Consider the following 13,091-nt stretch of genomic DNA (forward strand, 5'->3'; position numbering starts at 1 on the left):
CCACTCCCTCTCCCCCCTCCTCTCCTCCACTATCTCCCCGCACTGCCACCCTCCCTCCCACTCCCTCTACCTCCCCCCCCCACCCCCCACCCGGCACCCTCCCTCCCACTCCCTCTCCCCCCTCCTCTCCTCCACTATCTCCCCGCCCTGCCACCCTCCCTCCCACTCCCTCCCTCCCCCCCCACGGCACCCTCCCACTCCCTCTCCCTCCCCCCCCCCCTCCCCCCACCCGGCACCCTCCCTCCCACTCCCTCTCCCTCCCCCCCCCCCTCCCCCCACCCGGCACCCTCCCTCCCACTCCCTCTCCCTCTCTCCCCCCCCCCCCACCCCCGGCACCCTCCCTCCCACTCCCTCCCCACCCCCCCCACAGCACCCTCCCTCCCACTCCCTCTCCCCCCCGCCCCCCGGCACCCTCCCTCCCACTCCCTCTCCCTCTCTCCCCCCCCCCACCCCCGGCACCCTCCCTCCCACTCCCTCCCCCCCCCCCACAGCACCCTCCCTCCCACTCCCTCTACCCCCCCCCCCCCCCCCCCGGGCACCCTCCCTCCCACTCCCTCACCCTCCTCCTCTCCTCCACTATCTCCCCGCCCTGCCACCCTCCCTCCCACTCCCTCTCTCCCCACCCCCCCACGGCACCCCCCCCCCACTCCCTCTTTCCCCCCCCCCCCCCCCCCCCACCCGGCACCCTCCCTCCCACTCCCTCTCCCTCTCCCCCCCCCCCCCCACCCCCGGCACCCTCCCTCCCACTCCCCCCGCCCCCCCCCCCCCCCGGGCACCCTCCCTCCCACTCCCTCTCCCTCTCCTCCCCCCCCCCCCACCCCCGGCACCCTCCCTCCCACTCCCCCCCCCCCCCCCACCCCCGGCACCCTCCCTCCCACTCCCTCTCCCTCCCCCCCCCCCCCCCCCACCCCCGGCACCCTCCCTCCCACTCCCTCTCCCTCTCTCCCCCCCCCCCCCACCCCCGGCACCCTCCCTCCCACTCCCTCTCCCTCTCTCCCCCCCCCCCCACCCCCGGCATCCTCCCTCCCACTCCCTCTCCCTCTCCTCCCCCCCCCTCACACACAGTCCCGCGTCTTCCACAGCAGAGCAGGCACTCACCTGGGACCGGGCCTCCAACCTGATCTGCTCGTCTTCAGCATTGAAATGCCTGGAAATGAGCAAGAGAGAGAGAGAGAGACAGAGAGAAGTCAGCCTCACACCATCCATCACAATCACTGTTCCCCTCCACTAATCCCATCACCGGGACCCTACACACTAACTCAGCAGTGTACAGGGAGCTAGAACCCCGTGCTGTCCCTGTCCTGGGAGTGTTTGATGGGGACAGTGTAGAGGGAGCTTTACTCTGTATCTAACCCCGTGCTGTACCTGTCCTCGGGAGTGTTTGATGGGGACAGTGTAGAGGGAGCTTTACTCTGTATCTAACCCCGTGCTGTACCTGTCCTGGGAGTGTTTGATGGGGACAGTGTCGAGGGAGCTTTACTCTGTATCTAACCCCGTGCTGTACCTGTCCTGGGAGTGTTTGATGGGGACAGTGTAGAGAGAGCTTTACTCTGTATCTAACCCCGTGCTGTACCTGTCCTGGGAGTGTTTGATGGGGACAGTGTAGAGAGAGCTTTACTCTGTATCTAACCCCGTGCTGTACCTGTCCTGGGAGTGTTTGATGGGGACAGTGTAGAGGGAGCTTTACTCTGTATCTAACCCCGTGCTGTACCTGTCCTGGGAGTGTTTGATGGGGACAGTGTAGAGGGAGCTTTACTCTGTATCTAACCCTGTGCTGTACCTGTCCTGGGAGTGTTTGATGGGGACAGTGTAGAGGGAGCTTTACTCTGTATCTAACCCCGTGCTGTACCTGTCCTGGGAGTGTTTGATGGGGACAGTGTAGAGAGAGCTTTACTCTGTATCTAACCCCGTGCTGTACCTGTCCTGGGAGTGTTTGATGGGGACAGTGTAGAGAGAGCTTTACTCTGTATCTAACCCCGTGCTGTACCTGTCCTGGGAGTGTTTGATGGGGACAGTGTAGAGGGAGCTTTACTCTGTATCTAACCCCGTGCTGTACCTGTCCTGGGAGTGTTTGATGGGGACAGTGTAGAGGGAGCTTTACTCTGTATCTAACCCCGTGCTGTACCTGTCCTGGGAGTGTTTGTGGGGACAGTGTAGACGGAGCTTTACTCTGTATCTAACCCCGTGCTGTACCTGTCCTGGGAGTGTTTGATGGGGACAGTGTAGAGGGAGCTTTACTCTGTATCTAACCCCATGCTGTACCTGTCCTGGGAGTGTCGATGGGGACAGTGTAGAGGGAGCTTTACTCTGTATCTAACCCCGTGCTGTACCTGTCCTGGGAGTGTTTGATGGGGACAGTGTAGAGGGAGCTTTACTCTGTATCTAACCCCATGCTGTACCTGTCCTGGGAGTGTTTGCTGGGGACAGTGTAGAGGGAGCTTTACTCTGTATCTAACCCTGTGCTGTACCTGTCCTGTGAGTGTTTGATGGGGCAGTGTAGAGGGAGCTTTACTCTGTATCTAACCCCGTGCTGTACCTGTCCTGGGAGTGTTTGTGGGGACAGTGTAGACGGAGCTTTACTCTGTATCTAACCCCATGCTGTACCTGTCCTGGGAGTGTTTGATGGGGACAGTGTAGAGGGAGCTTTACTCTGTATCTAACCCCGTGCTGTACCTGTCCTGGGAGTGTTTGTGGGGACAGTGTAGACGGAGCTTTACTCTGTATCTAACCCCATGCTGTACCTGTCCTGGGAGTGTTTGATGGGGACAGTGTAGAGGGAGCTTTACTCTGTATCTAACCCCGTGCTGTACCTGTCCTGGGAGTGTTTGATGGGGACAGTGTAGAGGGAGCTTTACTCTGTATCTAACCCCGTGCTGTACCTGTCCTGGGAGTGTTTGATGGGGACAGTGTAGAGGGAGCTTTACTCTGTATCTAACCCCGTGCTGTACCTGTCCTGGGAGTGTTTGATGGGGACAGTGTAGAGGGAGCTTTACTCTGTATCTAACCCCGTGCTGTACCTGTCCTGGGAGTGTTTGATGGGGACAGTGTAGAGGGAGCTTTACTCTGTATCTAACCCCGTGCTGTACCTGCCCTGGGAGTGTTTGATGGGGACAGTGTAGAGGGAGCTTTACTCTGTATCTAACCCAGTGCTGTACCTGCCCTGGGAGTGTTTGATGGGGACAGTGTAGAGGGAGCTTTACTCTGTATCTAACCCCGTGCTGTACCTGTCCTGGGAGTGTTTGATGGGGACAGTGTAGAGGGAGCTTTACTCTGTATCTAACCCCGTGCTGTACCTGTCCTGGGAGTGTTTGATGGGGACAGTGTAGAGGGAGCTTTACTCTGTATCTAACCCCGTGCTGTACCTGTCCTGGGAGTGTTTGATGGGGACAGTGTAGAGGGAGCTTTACTCTGTATCTAACCCCGTGCTGTACCTGTCCTGGGAGTGTTTGATGGGGACAGTGTAGAGGGAGCTTTACTCTGTATCTAACCCCGTGCTGTACCTGCCCTGGGAGTGTTTGATGGGGACAGTGTAGAGGGAGCTTTACTCTGTATCTAACCCCGTGCTGTACCTGCCCTGGGAGTGTTTGATGGGGACAGTGTAGAGGGAGCTTTACTCTGTATCTAACCCCGTGCTGTACCTGTCCTGGGAGTGTTTGATGGGGACAGTGTAGAGGGAGCTTTACTCTGTATCTAATCCCGTGCTGTACCTGCCCTGGGAGTGTTTGATGGGGACAGTGTAGAGGGAGCTTTACTCTGTATCTAACCCCGTGCTGTACCTGTCCTGGGAGTGTTTGATGGGGACAGTGGGGAGGGAGCTTTACGCTGTATCTAACCCCGTGCTGTTCCTGTCCTGGGAGTGTTTGATGGGGGCAGAGTAGAGGGAGCTTTACTCTGTATCTAACCACGTGCTGTACCGGTCCTGGGAGCGTTTGATGGGGATAGTGTAAAGGGAGCTTTACTCTGTATCTAACCCCGTGCTGTACCTGTCCTGGGAGTGTTTGATGGGGACAGTGTAGAGGGAGCTTTACTCTGTATCTAACCCCGTGCTGTATCTGTCCTGGGAATGTTTGATGGGGACAGTGTAGAGGGAGCTTTACTCTGTATCTAACCCCGTGCTGTACCTGTCCTGGGAGTGTTTGATGGGGACAGTGTAGAGGGAGCTTTACTCTGTATCTAACCCCGTGCTGTACCTGTCCTGGGAGTGTTTGATGGGGACAGTGTAGAGGGAGCTTTACTCTGTATCTAACCCCGTGCTGTACCTGTCCTGGGAGTGTTTGATGGGGACAGTGTAGAGAGAGCTTTACTCTGTATCTAACCCCGTGCTGTACCTGTCCTGGGAGTGTTTGATGGGGACAGTGTAGAGAGAGCTTTACTCTGTATCTAACCCCGTGCTGTACCTGTCCTGGGAGTGTTTGATGGGGACAGTGTAGAGGGAGCTTTACTCTGTATCTAACCCCGTGCTGTACCTGTCCTGGGAGTGTTTGATGGGGACAGTGTAGAGGGAGCTTTACTCTGTATCTAACCCTGTGCTGTACCTGTCCTGGGAGTGTTTGATGGGGACAGTGTAGAGGGAGCTTTACTCTGTATCTAACCCCGTGCTGTACCTGTCCTGGGAGTGTTTGATGGGGACAGTGTAGAGAGAGCTTTACTCTGTATCTAACCCTGTGCTGTACCTGTCCTGGGAGTGTTTGATGGGGACAGTGTAGAGAGAGCTTTACTCTGTATCTAACCCCGTGCTGTACCTGTCCTGGGAGTGTTTGATGGGGACAGTGTAGAGGGAGCTTTACTCTGTATCTAACCCCGTGCTGTACCTGTCCTGGGAGTGTTTGATGGGGACAGTGTAGAGGGAGCTTTACTCTGTATCTAACCCCGTGCTGTACCTGTCCTGGGAGTGTTTGTGGGGACAGTGTAGACGGAGCTTTACTCTGTATCTAACCCCGTGCTGTACCTGTCCTGGGAGTGTTTGATGGGGACAGTGTAGAGGGAGCTTTACTCTGTATCTAACCCCATGCTGTACCTGTCCTGGGAGTGTCGATGGGGACAGTGTAGAGGGAGCTTTACTCTGTATCTAACCCCGTGCTGTACCTGTCCTGGGAGTGTTTGATGGGGACAGTGTAGAGGGAGCTTTACTCTGTATCTAACCCCATGCTGTACCTGTCCTGGGAGTGTTTGCTGGGGACAGTGTAGAGGGAGCTTTACTCTGTATCTAACCCTGTGCTGTACCTGTCCTGTGAGTGTTTGATGGGGCAGTGTAGAGGGAGCTTTACTCTGTATCTAACCCCGTGCTGTACCTGTCCTGGGAGTGTTTGTGGGGACAGTGTAGACGGAGCTTTACTCTGTATCTAACCCCATGCTGTACCTGTCCTGGGAGTGTTTGATGGGGACAGTGTAGAGGGAGCTTTACTCTGTATCTAACCCCGTGCTGTACCTGTCCTGGGAGTGTTTGTGGGGACAGTGTAGACGGAGCTTTACTCTGTATCTAACCCCATGCTGTACCTGTCCTGGGAGTGTTTGATGGGGACAGTGTAGAGGGAGCTTTACTCTGTATCTAACCCCGTGCTGTACCTGTCCTGGGAGTGTTTGATGGGGACAGTGTAGAGGGAGCTTTACTCTGTATCTAACCCCGTGCTGTACCTGTCCTGGGAGTGTTTGATGGGGACAGTGTAGAGGGAGCTTTACTCTGTATCTAACCCCGTGCTGTACCTGTCCTGGGAGTGTTTGATGGGGACAGTGTAGAGGGAGCTTTACTCTGTATCTAACCCCGTGCTGTACCTGTCCTGGGAGTGTTTGATGGGGACAGTGTAGAGGGAGCTTTACTCTGTATCTAACCCCGTGCTGTACCTGCCCTGGGAGTGTTTGATGGGGACAGTGTAGAGGGAGCTTTACTCTGTATCTAACCCAGTGCTGTACCTGCCCTGGGAGTGTTTGATGGGGACAGTGTAGAGGGAGCTTTACTCTGTATCTAACCCCGTGCTGTACCTGTCCTGGGAGTGTTTGATGGGGACAGTGTAGAGGGAGCTTTACTCTGTATCTAACCCCGTGCTGTACCTGTCCTGGGAGTGTTTGATGGGGACAGTGTAGAGGGAGCTTTACTCTGTATCTAACCCCGTGCTGTACCTGTCCTGGGAGTGTTTGATGGGGACAGTGTAGAGGGAGCTTTACTCTGTATCTAACCCCGTGCTGTACCTGTCCTGGGAGTGTTTGATGGGGACAGTGTAGAGGGAGCTTTACTCTGTATCTAACCCCGTGCTGTACCTGCCCTGGGAGTGTTTGATGGGGACAGTGTAGAGGGAGCTTTACTCTGTATCTAACCCCGTGCTGTACCTGCCCTGGGAGTGTTTGATGGGGACAGTGTAGAGGGAGCTTTACTCTGTATCTAACCCCGTGCTGTACCTGTCCTGGGAGTGTTTGATGGGGACAGTGTAGAGGGAGCTTTACTCTGTATCTAATCCCGTGCTGTACCTGCCCTGGGAGTGTTTGATGGGGACAGTGTAGAGGGAGCTTTACTCTGTATCTAACCCCGTGCTGTACCTGTCCTGGGAGTGTTTGATGGGGACAGTGGGGAGGGAGCTTTACGCTGTATCTAACCCCGTGCTGTTCCTGTCCTGGGAGTGTTTGATGGGGGCAGTGTAGAGGGAGCTTTACTCTTTATCTAACCCCGTGCTGTACCTGTCCTGGGAGTGTTTGATGGGGACAGTGGGGAGGGAGCTTTACTCTGTATCTAACCCCGTGCTGTACCTGTCCTGGGAGTGTTTGATGGGGACAGTGTAGTGGGAGCTTTACTCTGTATCTAACCGCGTGCTGTACCTGTCCTGGGAGTGTTTGATGGGGACAGTGTAGAGGGAGCTTTACTCTGTATCTAACCCCGTGCTGTTCCTGTCCTGGGAGTGTTTGATGGGGACAGTGTAGAGGGAGCTTTACTCTGTATCTAACCCCGTGCTGTACCTCTCCTGGGAGTGTTTGATGGGGACTGTGTAGAGGGAGCTTTACTCTGTATCTAACCCCGTGCTGTACCTGTCCTGGGAGTGTTTGATGGGGACAGTGTGGAGGGAGCTTTACTCTGTATCTAACCCCGTGCTGTATCTGTCCTGGGAGTGTTTGATGGGGACAGTGTGGAGAGAGCTTTACTCTGTATCTAACCCCGTGCTGTATCTGTCCTGGGAGTGTTTGATGGGGACAGTGCAGAGGGAGCTTTACTCTGTATCTAACCCCGTGCTGTACCTGTCCTGGGAGTGTTTGATGGGGACAGTGTGGAGGGAGCTTTACTCTGTATCTAACCCCGTGCTGTATCTGTCCTGGGAGTGTTTGATGCGGACAGTGTGGAGGGAGCTTTACTCTGTATCTAACCCCGTGCTGTATCTGTCCTGGGAGTGTTTGATGGGGACAGTGCAGAGGGAGCTTTACTCTGTATCTAACCCCGTGCTGTACCTGTCCTGGGAGTGTTTGATGGGGACAGTGTAGAGGGAGCTTTACTCTGCATCTGACCCCGTGCTGTACCTGTCCTGGGAGTGTTTGAAGGGGACAGTGTTGAGGGAGCTTTATTCTGTATCTAACCCCGTGCTGTACCTGTCCTGGGAGTGTTTGATGGGGACAGTGTGGAGGGAGCTTTACTCTGTATCTAACCCCGTAATGTACCTGTCCTGGGAGTGTTTGATGGGGTCAGTGTAGAGGGAGCTTTACTCTGCATCTGACCCCGTGCTGTACCTGTCCTGGGAGTGTTTGATGGGGACACTGTAGAGGGAGCTTTACTCTGTATCTAACCCCGTGCTGTTCCTGTCCTGGGAGTGTTTGATGGGGACAGTGTAGAGGGAGCTTTACTCTGTATCTAACCCCGTGCTGTACCTGTCCTGGGAGAGTTTGATGGGGACCGTATAGAGGGAGCTTTACTCTGTATTTAACCCCGTGCTGTACCTGTCCTGGGAGAGTTTGATGGGGACAGTATAGAGGGATCTTTACTCTGAATCTAACCCAGTGCTGTACCTGTCCTGGTAGTGTTTGATGGGAACTGTGTAGAAGGAGCTTTACTCTGTATCTATCCCTGTGCTGTACCTGTCCTGGGAGTGTTTGATGGGGACAGTGTGGAGGGAGCTTTACTCCTGTATCTAACCCTTTGATGTACCTGTCCTGGGAGTGTTTGACGGGGACAGTGTAGAGGGAGCTTTACTCTGCATCTGACCCCGTGCTGTACCTGTCCTGGGAGTGTTTGATGGGGACAGTGTAGAGGGAGCTTTACTCTGTATCTAACCCCGTGCTGTTCCTGTCCTGGGAGTGTTTGATGGGGACAGTGTAGAGGGAGCTTTACTCTGTATCTAACCCCGTGCTGTACCTGTCCTGGGAGAGTTTGATGGGGACAGTATAGAGGGAGCTTTACTCTGTATCTAACCCCGTGCTGTACCTGTCCTGGGAGAGTTTGATGGGGACAGTATAGAGGGATCTTTACTCTGAATCTAACCCAGTGCTGTACCTGTCCTGGTAGTGTTTGATGGGAACTGTGTAGAGGGAGCTTTACTCTGTATCTATTCCTGTGCTGTACCTGTCCTGGGAGTGTTTGATGGGGACAGTGTGGAGGGAGCTTTACTCCTGTATCTAACCCTTTGATGTACCTGTCCTGGGTGTGTTTGACGGGGACAGTGTAGAGGGAGCTTTACTCTGTATCTAACACCGTGCTGTCCCTGTCCTGGGAGTGTTTGATGGGGACAGTGCAGATGGAGCTTTACTCTGTATCTAACCCCGTGCTGTACATGTCCTGGGAGTGTTTGATTGGGCAGTGGAGAGGGAGCTTTACTCTGAATCTAACCCAGTGCTGTACCGGTCCTGGGAGTGTTTGATGGGGACAGTGTACAGGGAGCTTTACTCTGTATCTAACCCAGTGCTGTACCGGTCCTGGGAGTGTTTGATGGGGACACTGTAGAGGGAGTTTGATGGGGACAGTGTGGAGGGTGTTTGATGGGGACAGTGTGGAGGGTGTTTGATGGGGACAGTGTGGAGGGTGTTTGATGGGGACAGTGTGGAGGGTGTTTGATGGGGACAGTGCGGAGGGTGTTTGATGGGGACAGTGTGGAGGGTGTTTGATGGGGACAGTGTGGAGGGTGTTTGATGGGGACAGTGTGGACGGTGTTTGATGGGGACAGTGTAGAGGGTGTTTGATGGAGACAGTGTGGAGGGTGTTTGATGGGGACAGTGTGGAGGGTGTTTGATGGGGCAGAGTGGAGGGTGTTTGATGGAGACAGTGTAGAGGGTGTTTGATGGGGACAGTGTGGAGGGTGTTTGATGGGGACATTGTGGAGGGTGTTTGATGGGGACAGTGTGGACGGTGTTTGATGGGGACAGTGTGGAGGGTGTTTGATGGGGACAGTGTAGAGGGTGTTTGATGGGGACAGTGTGGAGGGCGTTTGATGGGGACAGTGTGGAGGGTGTTTGATGGGGACAGTGTAGAGGGTGTTTGATGGGGCAGTGTAGAGTGTGTTTGATGGGGCAGTGTGGAGGGTGTTTGATGGAGACAGTGTGGAGGGTGTTTGATGGGGACAGTGTGGAGTGTGTTTGATGGGGACAGTGTAGAGGGTGTTTGATGGGGACAGTGTAGAGGGTGTTTGATGGGGCAGTGTAGAGTGTGGTTGATGGGGCAGTGTGGAGGGTGTTTGATGGAGACAGTGTGGAGGGTGTTTGATGGGGACAGTGTGGAGTGTGTTTGATGGGGACAGTGTAGAGGGTGTTTGATGGGGACAGTGTGGAGTGTGTTTGATGGGGACAGTGCGGAGGGTGTTTGATGTGGACAGTGTGGAGGGTGTTTGATGGGGACAGTGTGGAGGGTGTTTGATGGGGACAGTGTAGAGGGGAGTGTTTGATGGGGACAGTGTAGAGTGTGTTTGATGGGGACAGTGCGGAGGGTGTTTGATGGGGACAGTGTAGAGGGTGTCTGATGGGGACAGTGCGGAGGGTGTTTGATGGGGACAGTGTGGAGGGTGTTTGATGGGGACAGTGTGGAGGGTGTTTGATGGGGGCAGTGTGGAGTGTGTTTGATGGGGACAGTGTGGAGGGTGTTTGATGGGGACAGTGTGGAGGGTGTTTGATGGGGACAGTGTGGAGGGTGTTTGATGGGGCAGAGTGGAGGGTGTTTGATGGAGACAGTGTGGAGGGTGTTTGATGGGGACAGTGTGGAGGGTGTTTGATGGGGACAGTGTGGAGGGTGTTTGATGGAGACAGTGAAGAGTGTGTTTGATGGGGACAGTGTAGAGGGTGTTTGATGGGGACAGTGTGGAGGGTGTTTGATGGGGACAGTGTAGAGTGTGTTTGATGGGGACAGTGTAGAGGGTGTTTGATGGGGACAGTGCGGAGGGTGTTTGATGGGGACAGTGTGGAGGGTGTTTGATGGGGACAGTGTAGACGGTGTTTGATGGGGACAGTGTAAAGAGTGTTTGATGGGGACAGTGTGGAGGGTGTTTGATGGGGACAGTGTGGAGAGTGTTTGATGGGGACAGTGTGGAGGGTGTTTGATGGGGACAGTGTAGAGGGTGTATGATGGGGACAGTGTAGAGAGTGTTTGATGGGGACAGTACGGAGGGTGTTTGATGGGGACAGTGTGGAGGGTGTTTGATGGGGACAGTGTGGAGGGTGTTTGATGGGGACAGTGTAGAGTGTGTTTGATGGGGACAGTGCGGAGGGTGTTTGATGGGGACAGTGTAGAGGGTGTTTGATGGGGACAGTGCGGAGGGTGTTTGATGGGGACAGTGTGGAGGGTGTTTGATGGGGACAGTGTGGAGGGAGTTTGATGGGGACAGTGTAGAGGGTGTTTGATGGGGACAGTGTGGAGGGTGTTTGATGGGGACAGTGTGGAGGATGTTTGACGGGGACAGTGCGGAGAGTGTTTGACGGGGACAGTGCGGAGGGTGTTTGATGGGGACAGTGCGGAGGGTGTTTGATGGGGACAGTGCGGAGGGTGTTTGATGGGGACAGTGTGGAGGGTGTTTGATGGGGACAGTGTGGCGAGTGTCTGATAGGGACAGTGTAGAGGGTGTATGATGGGGACAGTGCGGAGGGTGTTTGATGGGGACAGTGTAGAGGGTGTTTGATGGGGACAGTGTGGAGGGTGTTTGATGGGGACAGTGTGGAGGGTGTTTGATGGGGACAGTGTAGAGGGTGTTTGATGGGGACAGTGTGGAGTATGTTTGATGGGGACAGTGCAGAGTGTGTTTGATGGGGACAGTGCGGAGGGTGTTTGATGGGGACAGTGTAGAGGGTGTTTGATGGGGACAGTGTGGAGGGTGTTTGATGGGGACAGTGTAGAGGGTGTTTGATGGGGACAGTGTGGAGGGTGTTTGATGGGGACAGTGTAGATGGTGTTTGATGGGGACAGTGTAGAGGGTGTTTGATGGGGACAGTGCGGAGGGTGTTTGATGGGGACAGTGCGGAGGGTGTTTGATGGGGACAGTGCGGAGGGTGTTTGATGGGGACAGTGCGGAGGGTGTTTGATGGGGACAGTGTGGAGGGTGTTTGATGGGGACAGTGTAGCGAGTGTCTGATAGGGACAGTGTAGAGGGTGTATGATGGGGACAGTGCGGAGGGTGTTTGATGGGGACAGTGTAGAGGGTGTTTGATGGGGACAGTGTGGAGGGTGTTTGATGGGGACAGTGTGGAGGGTGTTTGATGGGGACAGTGCAGAGGGTGTTTGATGGGGACAGTGTGGAGTGTGTTTGATGGGGACAGTGCAGAGTGTGTTTGATGGGGACAGTGTGGAGGGTGTTTGATGGGGACAGTGTAGAGGGTGCTTGATGGGGACAGTGTGGAGGGTGTTTGATGGGGACAGTGTAGAGGGTATTTGATGGGGACAGTGTGGAGGGTGTTTGATGGGGACAGGCGGAGGGTGTTTGATGGGGACAGTGTAGAGGGTATTTGATGGGGACAGTGTGGAGGGTGTTTGATGGGGACAGTGTAGAGGGTGTTTGATGGGGACAGTGTGGAGGGTGTTTGATGGGGACAGTGTAGAGGGATTTGATGGGGACAGTGTGGAGGGTGTTTGATGGGGACACTGTGGAGGGTGTTTGATGTGGACAGTGGAGAGGGTGTTTGATGGGGACAGTGTGGAGGGTGTTTGATGGGGACAGTGTGGAGGGTGTTTGATGGGGAGAGTGTAGAGGGTGTTTGATGGGGAGAGTGTAGAGGGTGTTTGATGGGGCAGTGTAGAGGGTGTTTGATGGGGCCAGTGTGGAGGGTGTTTGATGGGGACAGTGTAGAGGGTGTTTGATGGGGACAGTGTGGAGGGTGTTTGATGGGGACAGTGTAGATGGTGTTTGATGGGGACAGTGTAGAGGGTGTTTGATGGGGACAGTGCGGAGGGTGTTTGATGGGGACAGTGTGGAGGGTGTTTGATGGGGCAGTGTGGAGGGTGTTTGATGGGGACAGTGTGGAGGGTGTTTGATGGGGACAGTGTGGAGGGTGTTTGATGGGGACAGTGTGGAGGGTGTTCGATGGAGACAGTGAAGAGTGTGTTCGATGGGGACAGTGTAGAGGGTGTTTGATGGGGACAGTGTGGAGGGTGTTTGATGGGGACAGTGTAGAGTGTGTTTGATGGGGACAGTGGAGAGGGTGTTTGATGGGGACAGTGCGGAGGGTGTTTGATGGGGACAGTGTGGAGGGTGTTTGATGGGGACAGTGTAGAGTGTGTTTGATGGGGACAGTGGAGAGGGTGTTTGATGGGGACAGTGCGGAGGGTGTTTGATGGGGACAGTGTGGAGGGTGTTTGATGGGGACAGTGTAGAGGGTGTTTGATGGGGACAGTGTGGAGGGTGTTTGATGGGGACAGTGTGGAGGGTGTTTGATGGGGACAGTGTGGAGGGTGTTTGATGGGGACAGTGTGGAGGGTGTTTGATGGGGACAGTGTGGAGGGTGTTTGATGGGGACAGTGTAGAGGGTGTTTGATGGGGACAGTGTGGAGGGTGTTTGATGGGGACAGTGTGGTGTTTGATGGGGACAGTGTGGAGGGTGTTTGATGGGGACAGTGTGGCGAGTGTCTGATAGGGACAGTGTAGAGGGTGTATGATGGGGACAGTGCGGAGGGTGTTTGATGGGGACAGTGTAGAGGGTGTTTGATGGGG

General features: G+C 55.0%; 1 protein-coding gene across 1 annotated transcript in view; it reads right to left on the reverse strand.

Annotated features, from left to right (window-relative positions):
* LOC140411276 (uncharacterized) overlaps nucleotides 1-13,091 on the reverse strand; it is a 291,683-nt gene that overhangs the window by 44,341 nt on the left and 234,251 nt on the right. The window contains exon 6 of the mRNA XM_072500398.1: nucleotides 1,099-1,147. Coding sequence (XP_072356499.1) covers nucleotides 1,099-1,147 — 49 coding nt within the window. The remainder of the gene's footprint in view (nucleotides 1-1,098; nucleotides 1,148-13,091) is intronic.

Source organism: Scyliorhinus torazame, chromosome 4 (assembly GCF_047496885.1).
Source record: "Scyliorhinus torazame isolate Kashiwa2021f chromosome 4, sScyTor2.1, whole genome shotgun sequence".
Taxonomy (NCBI): Eukaryota; Metazoa; Chordata; class Chondrichthyes; order Carcharhiniformes; family Scyliorhinidae; genus Scyliorhinus; species Scyliorhinus torazame.